Source organism: Dermochelys coriacea, chromosome 1, assembly GCF_009764565.3.
Source record: "Dermochelys coriacea isolate rDerCor1 chromosome 1, rDerCor1.pri.v4, whole genome shotgun sequence".
Lineage (NCBI taxonomy): Eukaryota > Metazoa > Chordata > Testudines > Dermochelyidae > Dermochelys > Dermochelys coriacea.
In genome coordinates, this window is record NC_050068.2 from 117,998,601 (window position 1) to 118,016,993 (window position 18,393).

At 43.3% G+C, this 18,393-nt stretch overlaps 1 protein-coding gene across 1 annotated transcript in view; it reads right to left on the minus strand.

Annotated features, from left to right (window-relative positions):
* NPAS2 (neuronal PAS domain protein 2) overlaps nucleotides 1–18,393 on the minus strand; it is a 180,022-nt gene that overhangs the window by 92,216 nt on the left and 69,413 nt on the right. Inside the window, 1 exon segment of the mRNA XM_038387626.2 lies at nucleotides 3,471–3,524. Within this exon segment, the coding sequence (XP_038243554.1) occupies nucleotides 3,471–3,524 (54 nt within the window).

Genomic DNA, 18,393 nt, shown 5'->3' on the forward strand with positions numbered 1-18,393 from the left:
CTCTGCTGAAGTTTTCCTTATCTTAATTTCATACCCTTCACCTTGATCGATTGGTCTTTCAGCCCTCCTACAGATTGCGCCAATCACAGCACGTTTTCCATTCTTCTCGTATCCTGGCCTTCATTCTCCATATGCGGCGATGTCTTTTCATGATAAAATCTAACCATCTCTTTGGGGGTTGGCTGAGTGGTCATTTCAGTTCCTGTTGGTACCACTCAGCGACAGCTGCAGTCCATCAATTGTCAATGAGCCTCGTTATATGCCTGGCCCATCGTATTTTTATGCCTGCTCTCAACAACTACATCCTGCTGTCTGATCACTTCATTGGGGACTCGGTCTCGATATTGAATTCCCAGAATTCTTCTTTCTGTTGCCCTCTTTGTGACACACAGTTGCTGCTCCTCTGTCTTCATCAGCGCCCATGTTTCACTGCCGTAACAACATTGCTGGCAGGATTGTTGAGTTGAAGAGGCTGGCACGTGTTGCCTTTTGATTTTTCCTTGGAGGACATCCTTGATAGAACTGAATGCACACCAACCTGCTTTCTTTCTTCATGAGAGTTCACCTTCCTGATCTTGGTGCATGTTAATTTCTTGGCCCAAATATACATATTGCTCAACTTCTTCTATTTGTTCTCCCTTCGTTGTTATTTGGACTTTTGGTAAGGTATCAGACCACATAAATTTCGTTTTGGAAGGGTAAATTTCAGTCTGACTTGGCTGCTTTTTGTGTGAGTTCTTGCAGCATTTTCGGTAGTTCGATATAATTTCGGCGATCAACCCAAATTCATCCACAAATCTGAGACGGTTTACCTGTTCTCTGTTGATGTGATTCCACCCTTCCAATTCATTCGCCCCATTATCACTTCGAGGCAGGCTGTGAAGAGTTTTGGTGAAACCGTGTCTCCTTGTTGCACACCTTTCTTAACTGGGATGTGAAGGGGAGTATCAACAAGGGTTATATCTGTAGTGCAAGCATTCAACAGCATAAAACGTTCAACAGCACAGAGATCAATGCAGTGTTGAAAGCTTTTGAAGAGCAGGGCAGCAACATAAACTATATCAAACTATTAAAGGAAGCAAATTCTGATTGCACAATTCATACCATTAGTTCTGGTTATGTACCTCCTGGTTACCTTCAAAGCATATGGCATATGCTAATGGGAAAAAGATACACTGTCTGAATGGAATTTTGATTCTGAGTAAATATTAACAAAGGCTTGTCCCTATGCATCACCAAAAATTGCCCCTTACAAAAAAAAAAGAGGCATTAAAATGTCAGCAGATGGTAATGACAACTACCACTATTAAGATATGTGTTTTCCTATGTCCGTTCTGTGTGTATGTTGCTCACTAACCCCCCTTTTTAAATGGTTGCCTTGCATGCATCATAAAAGTAATTTGCCCTGAAGTGTGTGAACTGGTAGTGACAGTTAAATCTGGAATTCCTCCCTCTATTCTCCCCCTTTGCTTCATTCCCCCTCCATGAAAAACAACCCTGCATTCCAGCAATGTTATAATTCTTGACACTTTTCATGACACTTTCAGCTGCGATGTATCATCTCCAAAGACATCTTTTTCATGATGTAATGTGGAATGAGGCATCCATTCCCTTCATCTTCCTCCTCCATTCACAGAGGTCTACAGTATTTACAGATGGTTAGGCGCATCCTTATATTGTGCTTCTTTGTAGTGTGCATTAATAATACTATGTTTTAGCAACTGTCATACATTAAGTCCCTTGTGAAGAGTGTCAGCACAGTGGCTTTGGGAAAACTTTGACAGGCTCTTTGCCTCAGAAGACATCCCTTGCAGTCCTAAGTGTTTGCAGCAGTTAGGTCAGCACATTGCTCCTGGTATCAAACAGTGGGCTTCTGTATCTCGAGCATGCATGAATTAGAAAAGAAGTAAAGGAGAACAGTTGAGCAGGGCTGAAGAGCGTTCTGACCTATATTAGTGAAAAAAGGCTGCAGGAGGGAAGAAGCAGGAAAAGAATCAAAAGAGACAAGCCTGGATCAACTAGTTGTGCCTGGACTGGAAATACTTTCATTAGAAAGAACAAAGAAAAAAAGTACATGCAACCTAAGGCTCCCTCTACACCAGTTAAACTGCTGGTTGCAGTACCGATCACACTTCCAAAAAAAATGCTAGCAACAGATTCTGTGACATTCCTGGTGCCAGACAATTATTATGGAATTTTACTGCAACATATGATTTTCTACCTGAAAAGGCAACCCCTACAAAGTGTTAGTAGCAATTTCCTGTGTATGTATGAACTGTGACTTTACCACTGTAGGTAATAGCACGTTACCACTTTAGACCCAATCAATTAGCTAAAAATTCAGCGTCTTCTTGTTCCAGTTAGGAGCAGTAATTGGTGATGGAACCAGATGTTTCTTTGAAGCAATACTGTTTATTTACAAAGAATGTACAAAGACCCTGTTTCCCTGAACACAGCAGGAATCAAACAACATAAGATAGTGTCTTTCCTCACAGTAGCAGGACCTTTTCCAATCAGCCCTCAGCTCAAAGCTGTCTCTCTTAGCTTTTGTTTTTTCTTTCCCTAAACTCTTGCTTATGTTTTCTTAAGACCACATTCCCAGTGCTTGTTCTGAGTGTGCCCTTGGTTTTCTGTCCTTGCTCTCTAGTGTTTTCTCCGGTTTTCCTCAAAACACAGACACACACAATAGCTCCATCAATCAATGCTTTAACCCCTGCATTTGCTGTATCAATCCCGGTAAACCCCTCACGCTGCACGGCATAGCTTCGGACTCAGTCTTGCCAAGTGGATCTGTGTGTTTGATGGTGGCTTCTATTGTTTTGATTATTACTAACCGAAGGGGCATTTAGCTGCACCATCATTTAGCCTATCTTCAATGGAATTTAACCCAAACCATAACAAGCACATATGAAAGGAGATTATGTTTAGGTCTGAAATAATGTTTGTAATGTTATTCATTTTTGTTGATTAGATGATTTAGAGTATTAGTCGTTTTTTGTTTTGTTTTTTCCCCAAAATCATTATCAGATGATTAACCATGTATAAACTGAGTAACATAATAAGAAAACCTCATTATTTTCAATTAGCAATCTGTGTTTCTTTTACAAAGTGTTTGTCATAAAGATTATATAATAACATGGATATTTTATATACATGGTGGACTAGACAGTTGTACTGTGGCAGAAATAGCGTTCTGCAGGTTCCTCGGTTGATCCTATGCAGTAATGTGAAAAAATAACCCTTGTATTTGGCTTGCTGATATTTTTCAGAGGAAGCACTATTGACATGATTTTATTCTTAAAGGATGGCTGATAGTAGTGCTTTGTGATTCAACAGTTTTTCAAGTTGTATTTGCCTTTATTTTTCTCTCCCTTTTGATTAATTAGGAGGGAAAAACAGCTTCTGCAGCAACATAAAACCTTAGGTTCACAACAAAATGAACAGTGTTATAAGAGAAAAAAAGTGCTCACCTCTTTGCCCTGTCTTTCTCATTTTCATCCATGAGATTGTCTAAACAGCTTTTTCTGTTGAAAGAATGCAGAGTTATTTTCAGTTGTCATGTCATTAGCTCTACCTTCATGTTAATCTCAGAGTCACACTTCTGCTTTACCATAATAACAGACTGATGGTACCCAAGCCAAATAAATGTGTCAGCAGGGTTTTAAACTCAGACCTTAATTTTAAGAACCATCTATTTGTAGATGTTATGATTCATTATTAATGTTTTGTACTGCAATAGCATCCAAGGGCACCAATCAGAGATTAAGGCCCCATTGTGATAGGCAAAGTAAAAATACATACTAAAAAGACAGTCCCTCTGAAAAGTTTACAGTCTAATCTGTCTACTGTGGACACCTCCAAGTTACTAGGCTAGACCAGTGGTTTTCAACCTTTTTTCATTTGTGGATTCCAAAAATATTTTGAATGGAGGTGCAGATCCCTTTGGAAATCTCAGACATAGTCTGCAGAGCTCTGGGGTCTGCGGACCACAATTGAAAACCACTGCTCTACAGTAACAATAACCTTTCACGAATCCCTTAGACATAGTCTGTGGACTCCCCTGGCGGGGGTGGAGTGCAAGTTGAAAGCCATTGAGCTAGATGAACCCCAGGAGATACAGGGAGGTAAATATGGAACCTCTCTGCACACTCAATGCTGCCTGTCCCAAAGAGGATTCACCCCTGGGGAAAAGCAGGTATTATTTCCAATACTGCCTTCCTGGGCGGTTCCTCCAGTTGGGGGAAGCTTAAAGTTCCTACAAGAGGTTGTCAGGAACCCCAAAGGCAAAGGTAATATCAGGATACATCATGGGCCCAATTCCACAAAGTTCTGAAGCATATGCTTAAGTCCTATTGACACAGTCTAGTTCCTAGAGTACAGGTTTTTTTACACGTTGCAAAAACCTGCCTTGCAACTGACAACATCTGAGACCCTTGTTGAACTCTCAGCCAAGAGGTCAGGGTTTGAATGGGCCCAACTGCCTTCTCACTATCTGACTTGAGCTTAATTTTTTAGAGTTCAATAGGTTTTTAAGCGGTGCAGCTGTCAGTCCTATGTTAGACCAACTTGACTTGTCACACAGAAAAAATGCAACCCCTGTGCAAAACTGAACATGTACCAGACCTGTCAGTATTAACCGTTTTGGAACAGACTGGTCAGATACTGACTAAATTCTTGATCTGCCATAAGGCGTACGTCCATTGCTTCTACAAGAATGAGCCATTGTGAGCCTGCAACAGATACATACAAGTGCCAGCCATAGCTCATAAGAAGAGTAGGTAAAATAGGTAAATCATGTAGGCAAGACAGGTAAAAAGCCGTGTAAACTCAGCACAGCCGAGGATTCAGCTGTGTCTCCTCAAGCTATGGCTACACTACAGAGCTTACAGTGGTGCAACTGCTCCGATGCAGCTGCCCTGCTGTAGCACTGTGAGTGCAGATGTTCTAAATTGACTTAATTACTCCAGCCCCCGCAAGTGGCAGTAGCTATGTTGGCAGGAGAAACTGTCCCACTGTCATGGCGCTGTCCACACCACCGCTTAGGTCAGTGTAACTTACGTTGCTCAGGGAGTGGCTTATTCACACCCCTGAGCGACATAACTTATACCAACGTAAGCGGTAATGTGTACATAGCCGGATACATTTGTTCTCTGGCCACTGCCTGCCCCTCTTTTGTCAAGCGCTCTTTGAAGGGAGGCTTGAGACATAATACCAAACAGTGAGGAGAACAAAGCCTCGCATTTATCATTACCTGTGTCCATTTAAGGCATGTACTCCCACTTGTATCAGAGCACAAAAACCTTAAGCACCGCTGCAACCCCCATAAGGATTTTCAGGATCAACAGCACAAAGTTTCAAACTTTAGACTTCCTACACTGTGATTTGCAAAGTGGCATTCTGTATCACTATTCTTTCCATTAAATAATTCCACAAAATTTAGGAAGCATGATGCAACAAAAAGTTAAAAAAGGAGGGCCAAGTTACAAATATGCATTATTTAGGCTGAATACAATTTCAACATATGATTTTGCACAGGAATTTTATTGTCTCAAGAATATTTGTTTAAAAACAATATTGAAAACTGATCATTGGGAAGAATTATGGATAATTTTGTCAGTAGCTAGTAGATAGTTGTCCTCCATTAGCTCATGAGACACTTGTTAGCTAAGAAATATGAGATATACGTGCAAATTATCCTGTTAATTTTTTGTAACAATACAAATGAGCAGGAGGTTAAAAGCTGCTGTTCATTGGTCTGACGATAAAGCCACTATAGGTGAGAAGCTTAATGGGATTTTAATTAGGTAGTAGAGGAGCATAAAGAGGAGATACAGAGGGCACGTGTTGGATTTTATTGATGACCGGCACAATGGAATTGCTGTGTTCTGTAATCCAGAATATAGACAAAGAACACATGATTTATGAGGAGAGGCTGAGGGAACTAGGATTATTAAGTCTACAGAAGAGAAGAGCGAGGGGGGATTTGATAGCTGCTTTCAACTACCTGAAAGGGGGTTCCAAAGAGGATGGATCTAGACTGTTCTCAATGGTACCAGATGATAGAGCAAGGAGTAATGGTCTCAAGTTACAGTGGGGGACGTTTAGGTTGGATATTAGGAAAAACTTTTTCACTAGGAGGGTGGTGAAGCACTGGAATGGGTTACCTAGGGAGGTGGTGGAATCTCCTTCCTTAGAGGTTTTTAATCTCAGGCTTGACAAAGCCTTGACTGGGATGATTTAGTTGGGGATTGGTCCTCCTTTGAGCAGGGGGTTGGACTAGATGACCTCCTGAGGTCCCTTCCAACCCTGATATTCTGTGATTCTATGAAATAATAGTAAGTAGTGCTCATAAAGCTTTCAGACATTAGCTAATCAGGCTTCACAACACGCCCATGAGGGAGGTTGGTATCATTATCCACATTTCATAATGGGGAAATTCATACAGCCGGCTGAATATTATTTAGCAAATAATTTATTTGACAAAATTCATTACCTTTTAAAATTAATCAACAAACACTTTTAAAAATTATACCCTGAGCACCAGAGTCAGACTGATAAACTGAACTGAAAAATATATTCTCAAATAATATATTTTACAAATGGAGTGACATTTTCAAACAAATAATTCAATACTTTTTAAAATTATTTGCCCATTGGTAGGAACTGAAGCAACGTGGTTAAATGACTTGTCCAAAAACACAGAAGCAAGGACTAGAACCCAGAAGTTCCTTGCCTTAAATCCCTTGGCCTTTGCTCAAATCACTAGGTTAGGCATCTCCATTGTCTTGATCACAAACTCTGATTCTGAGTACTGCAGTAATTGTTACCATTTTGTACTTTTTTATTAATGAAGAGAAAAAAAACGACTGTTTTACTCGATATCTACAGAATACATGGAATTATACTGTGGGGGAAACATATGCCCATACTCACTGGCAATAGACCTAACTCCTCTGTTCTGTCCAGGATTTGGCCTTCTCACTGACTGATGTCACATCCAGGAGCTGCTGTGATGCTGCCAGTATCAGACACTATCCAGTTGTCACTTTGATTCCACATCCATTTGTTGACACAATCAAATCTCAGAGCATCTTAAGTGTTGCTAACAATGTTTGTGAGTGTGTATTTGGCATATGAAATTAGCACTATGGTCAATAAAATAGATATGGCAGAAAAAATTATATTTTTTGCTAAATAGTTGTGTCACCCCTCGGAGGGGCTGTAGAAGATGTCTGGGCCTGCAGGCCAGCTTCCTGTTGGAGCAGAAATCAGTGACATGAAGTCTGGGTATATTCTTAGTGCAACTCTTATTTTATACTTTTCCAACCAGTCTTTGAACAGAGGGGAGGGAGGTCACAGACAGCACACAGGGAATGCCCTCTTTCAGAACTGAGTCCCAAAGATCTCTCTCATTAGAGTGATTAAGGCAGAGAACAAATTCACTTGCTCCTTGCCACAGCTCCTCCCAAAAGAACTTGCATGACAAAACTAACAACAAGGCAGTATTTCTTCCAAGACTGAACAGTGCTCACACATTAAGAATTTGCAACCCTATGAACAACAGGCCCATCTGCTGACTCCTGCCATAAGAGTACTTAGCAATGACCGTCATGTTTGTGCCTTTACTCTTATGGCAGGAGTCAGCAGGTGGATAATAAGCAAAAGACAGTAAGCAGCTTGAATCAGCAGAGAAGACTATCAGGAGTCTCTCACTGAAGTGAGCCACCAAATCAGTCAGCCTTGAAATTGATAGTCCACAATGAGAACATACCTGAAGAGAAAAAAAGAAACCCTCAGCTCACCACATGTACATATTGGGACAGATCTTCCGCCACAAAGCTGCCAGAACAGGGTGCTGTGGATTCCCCAGCATGGGGAAATCCAAGGGAACACAGAGCCAGTGAATTTACCTCTCAGTCATAGCCTCCACTGGAGGAAGCAAGTCAGGGGCATGTCCAGGAAAGCTGTGTGGTTGCAGTGCTTTTGAGCTCCAGCAACCCCCAGATAGCATAATGGCCCTTGTGTGCCTCACTTTTTAGATGTCTAACTTGAGACAACCTGGACCTGATTTTCAGGGAGTGGTATAAAAATTTGGGTAATATGTCAACTTACAATTTATAATTCTCTCATTATCACGCTGCAAACTTCATTTTGAATGTGCAGCCCTTTGTCTTCTCCATTGTCTTTTTACTGATTTGTCTGGGGATGGTCTCCTGGCAACCGATTCGCTAGGCTGATCTGGGAATTATTAGACAGAGGGACTGAAAGGTTATAAAAGGCAGGAGTTGATCTATTTGGTGTCTTTGGTCACTTTCACCAGCTCAAAAAGAGGGAAGCTGCTGCACAAGTCTGAGATGGGGGAACCTAAACAGTCCCCCAAGAGGGGTACTATGTTGTGTTTTAACTCTTAAGTAAAGAGCACTGGCGTTTTAGAATCCTGTGCAAAGTCTGTCTCTCTGTGTTATGTGCACACCTGTCATATGTCCTTGAAGGGTTAGCATGTGACCCCAAAGCACCCACATTGCTGTAGTTTGGGAGAGGCTGTGCTTAAGCCACAGGGGAGGTTGAGGGGTCAAGAGCTAGGCGGTTGGACCATGGGTTTAAGCCCTCAGGAATGGGTGCCAGATTGAAGATCTACACTGCAAGAGTGGGCCTAAGGATCCCTAACTAGGGGTAGTGCATGGAGTCTGTTCAGATTCTGGAGGCTTAAAGCATATGGGAGATTCAGTAATCAGATCTCCTCACATCAGCCTGGTCAGTGCACAAGAGGGGGTGTTTTATTAGATTTGTGATGGGAAAGTCATCATTTTTCCTGCTTAGTAGCTCCAACTCACAGCTGGGAGAGGTCAGCACTTGTCAAAATGAGGCCCAAGTTGTCTCAAGTCAATGGCCACTTCCAAAAATGTTGGCCAAGGCCCTTGTCAAAGTCCCGCATTCCTGAGGGATTTGTTCAAAATAGTAAAATACTGAAGCATGATAAAGCAAGTTAAAGGATAAAAGCTATCTTTGCTCCACATACATCTGGGTGAATGGACATAGCCACTGGTATGCCCAGTTCCAAATGATTCTTGTCAGTACAGGGCAAGATTCAGAGTGGCCTGACTCACTGTGCTCTTTTCAGCTGGTGCCAATTGCTTGCTGGCTGCGGATATGCCCCCTGGTGTAGGAATTAGCCCTGCCCCTTTTTGTGGCTAACTACACCTTTTCAGACCTCTTTGCCCATTAGCCGGGCGTGTTTACCAACATCTATTCTTGTCCCATGCAGGGGTTATGGCTGGCTGACAGACAGATCCATGGTACCTGATGTCTCTATGTCTGGTAAACAGCGTTTTTGACTTGTTTTTTTCAAAGCAAGAGGCAAGGTGAAAAATAATAAATTTTTGTATCAATTTTTACTGACAACAGCTGAAACTGATAATTTACATTTTTGTTGAAATATTTAAATCATGTTCTTTATGGTTCTGTGTGTACTGCATTTATTGGGGAAATAGTGGTATCCTGGAAACAAAAGAGTAGCTCAAACCACCAGTCCTGTGTCCTCTGACAGGGAAAGACAGAATAAGCATCCCCCTATCACCCCGCATTCATTCATACAATGGTAGCTGCTTGGGAGAGACGTCACGTAGGCACAATGCCAGCTCACTCCAGGGATTCTCCTGAATAAAGGTTGCGTGTGTTTATTTTGATATACTCCGTTCCCAGTAGAAACTGAGCTCAAAATAAAAAACTCATCTGGCCATGATCACCTTGTAGTGCATATGAAACATGGTTTTAGCAAGTTATGCTACTGCTTTGCTACATCTGCTAAGCTAGATCTCCCCACCACAGTTCTTGTGCCTGTGGCCTTGTCTACACTAATGCTGCAAGTCGATTTAGTTATGTAACTTAAGTCGACATAACTTATATCGACTTACAGCGATATCCACACTGCACTATGTCGACGGGAGATGCTCTTCTGCCTCTCTTTGAGGTGGATTAATTAAGTTGACGGGAGAGTGCTCTCCCATTGACTTATCACATCTTCACCAGACCCACTAAATCAATGCCACTGCATCAATCACAGTGGTGCTGATTTAGCCGTGTAGTGAAGACAAACCATGAGATAATACATTATGAGGTGTGACTGTGACAATAAAATAAAAGTGATCAGTCATAGCTTTCACACTAGCCCATAAAACAGCCAGCTAACCAAGCTTCATAGGTGTTAGCCTGAGATATAATGGAGCTTTACAATCCCATTAAGCTAACTTGATTGAGCAAACATGATTGAAAAACTCACTCTTTTGCCCATCATGACAGGGGTAGAGAGGCACAATGGTCCACTGGAACTCCCAGGTTGTGCTGGGGAACAGTTACTTGGAACACACTGTGAAACGGTAGAACACAGTCTCTCCATGTGACTGGCCAACTCTGCTAGCTGGCAAATTAAAGCCGTGGCTTATCTATTCTCTGTCTCATCCTCTTTCCAGCATCTAATTCCCAAAGAAACTAGGTAACCACAGCCCCTGCCATCTCCTGCATGCAGGGTCTATTATGCCGGTCAGCCAGGATAAGGACCACCTAATGCTGTATGGGAGCTGTCCCCCTCTTCTCCAAAACTGCTTGTCCATGTTACAATGGATCACTGTGTCACCCATTGTTTAAGGTGTACACCCGAGCCCTAAATTAGATCTCCTGGATACCAGTACTGTACCTGGAAAACAAATACTGTATCTGGTCAAGGTGTGGATAAGAGATGTATGCAGAAATAGGGAATAGGTATCTCTGATGAATCATGTTCACATCTGAGCGGTGGGCAGGCCTTTAACAACAGCTGCTCTTTTGCTGGCTATCAAGGAGGAAATATGGGAAGGAATGGATGGGGAATTGCCTATCTGGGTGGAGGGATGGAAGCAGGTAATGGCAATACAAACATTAAATTAATAAATAATTTGAGGGAATCAGGGACAATGCTGCTAGATTCCTACAGTGGCACAGTGGTCAAGCCTCCTGCTTGAAGAGGGATAGCTCCTCTAATCCAGTGGTTTTCAAACAGGGGCACGGGGCCCACTGCAGGGCTGCAAGCTGGTCTCAGAGCTCTACCAAGCAGGACCAGCATTAGACTTGCTGGGGACCTGGACAGAAAGATGAAGCCCCACTGTATGGGTCTGAAGCCTGGGGCCCCCAAGCCCCACAATCCAGGGCTGATGCCGAAGCCTGAGCAACTAAGCTTTGCGGGGCCCCCTATGGTGGGGGACCCCAGGCAATTGCCCTAATTGCTACACCCTAGTGCTGGCCCTGGCTTTTATATGCAGAAAAACAGTTGTTGTGGCACAGGTGGACCATGGACTTTTTGTAGCATGGTTGGGGGTTCTCAGAAAGAAAAAGGTTGAGAACCCTGCTCTAATCTGCATGTTCCCTGTCTCACTGGCTGCTCCACAGTAGGACTTCAAAGTGAATCTTACCAAGACTTAGTGAGCTTCATTCTGACTCTGAGATAGCAGCTGTCCTCTTTTCCTCTGAGTTCTGAGTTTGCGCCAAAGCAAAGTAAAACTTACTAATATTTATTAAACTTCACTTCAAAGTCCTGCTGTTTTACTAGAGCAAGGTTAACAAGTAAGGAGTAAGAGGAGAGATGACAGTGCCACAAGATGGCAGTGACCAAGTTAAGCAACTGATTTTAACTCTTTTTTTTTGGATGAGGCACTTAGATAGTCCTGCCATGCTGGATGCTATAGTAAATCAAAGCAACAGATAGACTATTAGGCTGGATTTGTCTGAATACAAATAAATCAGAATAAATGACCAGATTTGAGGGCAAATCAAATTTGAATCAGGAATTCAACCTATTGCTACATCTTGGCCAAATATAACCTTCTGAACTGTTACAAATATGCTAAAGTTTATTGCTAAAAATACACACAAAAGGGAAAAGAAAAGTTAATGAAAAATTACAAGTTGAATTAAAGAACTGAAAACATAGAGTTATCTATAGCACAGCTGCCAAAAAGTAACAAATATAAGAAAATCCCTTTTCATTCTAATGTGCTTTTTATTTTGAGAAGGCACTGTGATTTTTTGTGGCAGAATAGCAGCATTAACAAAGTTACCAGGTATCATGTAATGCAGCAATTGCTATGGGAATTACTGTATTTAAGTGCAAAGGTAAAATCCACAGGAATGGTAAGTGTGCTGCTTTAGAGCTATTTTACCCAAGCATATCTAACTTAATCATCCTCCTTTCAATAGCTTGATGAATTTTGTTTTTACTAGGAAAGAGAATATTTTGGGTTTTCAAACAGGACAAACACAGTAAAAAGAAAACTGTACTTTCTAGACTTGATGAAGGCTAATGATTCTTGGCAGAGAATAGTTTGTTCTGCAGTTTAAAAATATTTACATTTTCAATATTTATGAATGATCCTTACATAAAAAGGATTATATTTAAAACCAGACACAAAACAAGATTACAAAAAACAGAAGATATTCCTCAAAATTTTCATAAAAGACATATATTTCTTTAAATGTACCTTTCTGGTTAGTTAATTAAATGGAGTGATAATATTTCTAAATTTGATATTTCACCGAGTTTCATGCTTCAGTTTATAATGGCTTTTCAGATGTTTTCAGGGTTAAAGCAACACAAAAATGTCTAAAGAAAACAAATACGGGTATTAAAAGTATGGAGTATGACATATATTAATGTTCCATTGGCCTGGGATGAGGGGATGTTTGTAGGTAATACATCTGAAGATTATGGGATTATACTAAAAGAAGAAAAGGCACATAATGTATTTTGACTATATTCCTTACATTCTGCCTACTTAAAATAGTTAGTTGGAAAAAAGAATCATTTTTATTTGCAGAAGCTGTTGCATGGTTTAGCTCTGCACTGTTAAGCTGCTTCTCCATTCCATCCGGGAGATGGTTTGTATTTCAGTGATGAGTGAACTGAGCACTTATATATAGACAGCATAAATCTCCTCTCACCAGGTAATCAGGAGTAACCCCTGTAATGCTGGCAGATCAGGAACCAGCTCATGCCAAGGCTCAGGGCCTCATTGAATGCTGACAAATGCATAGGTGGAAACCAGTCTGGCTCACCTGTGGTTAGTGTAGTTAAAACAGATATCAGCGTTATAAGAATGTGTTTATGGAATCCTTGTAGGATACTGCATGTTTTAATCCTACCTATAATATCTGTATCCCATGGTATGAAGTTCTATTGAGTGCGTGCACTGTAACCCTCTGTAATTGTGTAACTCAGTAAATAGGAAAAGGAGCATTAACTAAAGTAGAACTGCTCATTCTGCAACCTGCTCATTCTGCACACAAGATGGCCCACTGAAGGCAAATGAGGCATTGCATACCATCAAAGAACAGAAATCTTGTTGACTGCATTCCTAACTCTCTCTGGGGTGAAGGATATAAAAAATCCCTGACAAGGAGAAACGTGGTCTCTATGCTGTCCAGACTCTGAGGGACAGAGATTCCTAAACATAAGCAAGAGATCCCCATACTGCTTGGCATCAGCCCTTGTCATAAATATAAAGGGAAGGGTAAACACCTTTAAATCCCTCCTGGCCAGAGGAAAAACCCTTTCACCTGTAAAGGGTTAAGAAGCTAGGATAACCTCGCTGGCACCTGACCAAAATTACCAATGAGGAGACAAGATACTTTCAAAGCTGGGGGGGGGGGAGGGAGGCGGGAACAAAGGGTATCTCTGTCTGTGTGTTGCTTTTGCTGGGACCAGAGCAGGAATGCAGGTCAGAACTCCTATAAAGAGTTAATAAGCAATCTAGTTAGATATGCGTTAGATTCTGTTTTGTTTAAATGGCTGATAAAATAAGTTGTGCTGAATGGAATGTATATTCCTGTTTTTGTGTCTTTTTGTAACTTAAGGTTTTGCCTAGAGGGATTCTCTGTGTTTTGAATCTGATTACCCTGTAAGGTATTTACCATCCTGATTTTACAGAGGTGATTCTTTTACTTTTTCTTTAATTAAAATTCTTCTTTTAAAAACCTGATTGCTTTTCATTGTTCTTAAGATCCAAGGGTTTGGGTCTGTGTTCACCTATGCAAATTGGTGAGGATTTTTATCAGCCTTCCCAGGAAAGGGGGTGTAGGGCTTGGGGGAATTTTTGGGGGGAGACATTTCCAAGCAGGCACTTCCCCTGTTATTATTGTGAGACACTTTGGTGGTGGCAGCGTTTAACCTAAGCTGGTAAGAATAAGCTTAGGGGGTCTTTCATGCAGGTCCCCACATCTGTACCCTAGAGTTCAGAATGGGGAAGTAACCTTGACAGCCCTAAAGGACACATAGAATTGGTTATTATAGAAGTTTTTATTACCTTTTTAAACCTAACACTGTAACTAATTTACATGTGAATGTTTCGTGTTTTAACCTCGTAAATAACTCATTTACTTTCTTAGGTAAATCTTTAGTTAATTTATCACAGGATTGGCTACAAGCTTTGTCTTTGGTTTGAGATCTGAGTACAAATGACTTGGGGTAACTGACTCGTCCTTTGGGACTAGAAGTTACTTGAATATATTTTGTGATTTTTGGTGTAAAGGACCATCTATCACATGGTCCAGCTTGGGTGGGTGGCAAGATAGACTAGAATGCCCAAGGGGGTTGTGTGATTCCATGGTAAGGTGGCTATATTGCTTCAGGAGTTCACACTTGTTACTGCATTGGTGAAATCTAATTATAGAACATACCACCAGTTTGGGGTCTCTATCCTGCTTGTTGATTACCTGCCCTGAAGTTGGCACTCACAGTCGTGAGCCCAGTCCAGACCTCATTAAACTCAACAGACCTACACTGGTTACAAGTGAGAGGGAGGGAACAGATAAGCGTTCATGTCACACTCCTCGTCAATACACGGCCCAAGCTGGGGAAGCTAATGATCCAACCAGCGGACCAAATTTGGTGATGAATCCTAGTCACATGCCACCTGAGGCACATGGCGCACGCACTGGGAAGAAGAAGAAGAAGAAATTAGAAGAATCATATCCATAGTTTGTAAAGTTTACCCAGTCCTTTGGGGTCTTTGATGGAAGGTCACTAGATAAATGTTTATGAATTTTTACTTTTATTAATTATTATTATTATTCAACCTTTGGTGAATGGACCAAATATATCATGTGAATTAAATTTTGCCCAGATCACTCCTAACACTATAGAAAACAGAAGATCTAACAAATTAAAGTAACATTCATCAGTGAAGGCTGCCATTTGTACAACTCAGAATGCTCCTTGGTGTGCCTGTCCCCTTCCTGCAATGCTAAACAGGATTAACATTCTGTAGGTATTCAGGAAAAGTAGGTCACTTCAGTAACATTGTTCCCTGTGATGAACTGACGATGTGATTGTAATGGTCTGTTCACAGTCACCTATCATTCTGAGCTGACTACAGTGATGATGAAACTGGGCTTGTCACAGAACACATAATAATAACAGCTCACTGCACACTTTTTGGGGGAAAACATGTCCAGTTGGGAAAAATAATGCTTTGCATTTATACAACCAGACATTTTCAAAGGAACACACTCACATGATATCCTCTGCAGTAAATTAGTATTATCATCCATGTTTTAGAAAAGGAAACTGAGGCACAGAGCAGTTAAAAACTATATTCTGGCTCATTTTGGACAGATACTGCACCCTACCTGCACGACTATGCAAGAACTAGGTAGACTGTTACCATTAGCATTCCTGAATGCAGGGGAGGCAGAGGCTCCAGCATGTCTGGAAATACTTCACAGTTCCAAGGATGAGTAGTCAACCAGGTATGTCAGTTAGCATCCATCAACAAAAGAAGAGGGTGTATGCTGCACCTCTTCAAGCAGAAGTCAGTGCAGCTGCAAAGGATGGCTCTGCCAACATCCCCCATTAAGGTATTGTGTCTGCATTTGCCCTGCTCAGACAGAATGTATCAGATTACAAATACTTTTATTAAGATGATGTTGAAGTAAAAAGAAAACAGTACAGAGTTTAAGCATAGAAGTTTCTGGTTATCAGGGAATAAGGTACAGATTAACAAGGGGTGCGAAATTCTGTTTAGGAACGGGTGGCGTAAGGAATACATAATCTGCAATCTCCCCGATTGGGGGTAAAAGTTTAACAGGTCTAAGTACAGACATTGAGCTATGGGGGTATGTTGTTCATATAATGGCTATGTTCAGGTGTGGAGTATAATGAGTAGATACGATTATAAGGATGGATTTACCCTCATTTGGTGGGATTTAATGTTCAGTGAGTTTATGGTTCCAGTGGAAAAAGTCTCTCAGTCCCTTTCCCATAGTTGATGCACGATGTCGTACCGGTTCACACCTCCTAGTACTGTTGGTGGCCGGTGATGTGTTCGATGTAGATGTTCCTGGACCATCGGATGGTGTCCGAGACCATGAGGCACCGCATGAGCTGTGCATAGCGTTGACCAATCCCACAGGTCCACAGCACACGCTCGTTGCAGGGGTCCCAAGCGCCCAGGGCTCCGACGATCAGGGCATCCATCTGCACCTCGTAGCCCTTCACTCTCAGGGTGTCGGCCGGGGGGTGTATTTTCCAGCTTAGGAGCTCGGGCTTCGCGGAAGGCCGGGGTCCTGTTCTCAAAGGAGACTGTGACGTCGACGAGGATGATCTTTTTCTGGGCCTCTTCGGTGACTACCACGTCAGGTTGCATCTGGCTGTATCGGGGATGGCGCAGTTCATGGCAACCTCCCCCAGGCACAGTGCGATAGCTTTCACCAAGCAGTTCTAGATGGCGTTGTGGCGCAGCTGCCAGGCTCTGGTGTGGAGCTTGCAGCTGCACAGAACGTGGGGCAGGGTCTCGTTGGAGTAGCAGCACTTCCTGCAACACTTGTCTCGGTTCCCGTGGCTCCATTGAGCGGGACGCAGTTGAGCCGGGCGCGGTGGATGAACCGACAGTTGGCAAAATGGGTGAAGCCGTCCCCGGTGAGGAAGTGGTTGCTGGCATCCCACTTGCTGGTCAGTTCGAAGGCTTTACCCTGGTCCGGTTTACGCTTCAGGGTTTCCATGTACAGTGAGTGGATGGCTGCCTTCAGGGTCCTCTCCAGCATGCCCCTGGCACTCGGGGTGACGATGGTGTTGTCGTCGGACCTGACCTTCAGCACCAGTACTCCCAGCTCCTGACGCTCCTCGCACCACTCCCAGCAGCAGCCAATTCGCTTCCCCAGGCGACGCGTGGCATTGCGAGCGCGGGACCACAGTGAAGCGATGTCGCACCCGTCTCGTCCGAATTCGCCATCCAGGGACCCGCTCAGGAAGGTGGCGGTGTCTTGGTTGGAGGGGGCTCTGCCAATCCGCTTCTTTGTTGCGTCATGGAGGGCGTTTGCTGCGATGTTCCTTACCATGGCGTCGGGACACGTCAGCAGGCGGAAGAAGTGGGTGATCACCGCGATGTCACACAGGTCGCCCCATGCGGCAGATATTGGCACCACCATGCTCGTGGGCGATGTAAACCAGCTCGTTCCTGGCTCTCTGGGGAAGGAACAACCACTTCTTCACAAGCTGCCGGACGATCTTGTCTGCCTTGTTGAAGGGTACCTTCGCCACGGTGGATCCCCTTAGGACAAAAGAGATGCGGGGGATCAGGAAGGTGTTCAGGGCGTTTATCTTCTGTCACGGTGCTAGCAGGGAGGCGTCGATCTTGGCGGCATCCTGCAAGATCTCCTGGATGGTGTCCTCGGGTGTCTGCCGGACATGGAAACCCGTCGGCATGCCGAGGTGCCGATACGCCTGCCCCTCTGCCAGGGGGATGCAGGGCTCTCTCTGGATCTGGAACCCTGTTGCCTGCACCGAGTCCCTTTTGCTGCCGTCGATGTGGAGAGTTGCGCACTTCTTTGCATTGAAGCGGAGCCCCATCCAATCGGCAGCTCAACTGGTGGCATCTAGCATACATTGGGGGTTCTCTGGGTCGTCTGCGGTCAGGACCAGGTCATCCGCATAAGCCAGGTCGCTCATCCTCTCACCGTGGAGGTTGAAGCCATCTGTGCCATTGGAGATCGCGCGCAGCAACGGCTCCATGGCGAGATTAAAGATGATGGGGCTGAGGGGACAGCCCTGCTTAACTCCGCTCCGGATCGGGATCTCGGTGGTCTCCCCTTCGACTGAGCAAATGGTGGTGCTGCATCCCTCGTACACCTCTCGGATCACATGAAGGAAGTTCCCTGGCATCCCAAACTCCTGGAGCATGGCAAAGATGTGATGGTGGAGCATGGATTCAAAGGCATTAGCCAGGTCCAGCCACGCTACCGTGCACTGCCTCCACGGCTTTCTGACCATTTCGATGGTGGTTTGGAGGACAAAGTTGTGTTCATATCAGCCCTCGCAGGACATGAAGCCTTTCTGGATGGAGCTGATGGCTCCCCCACTCACTGACCATC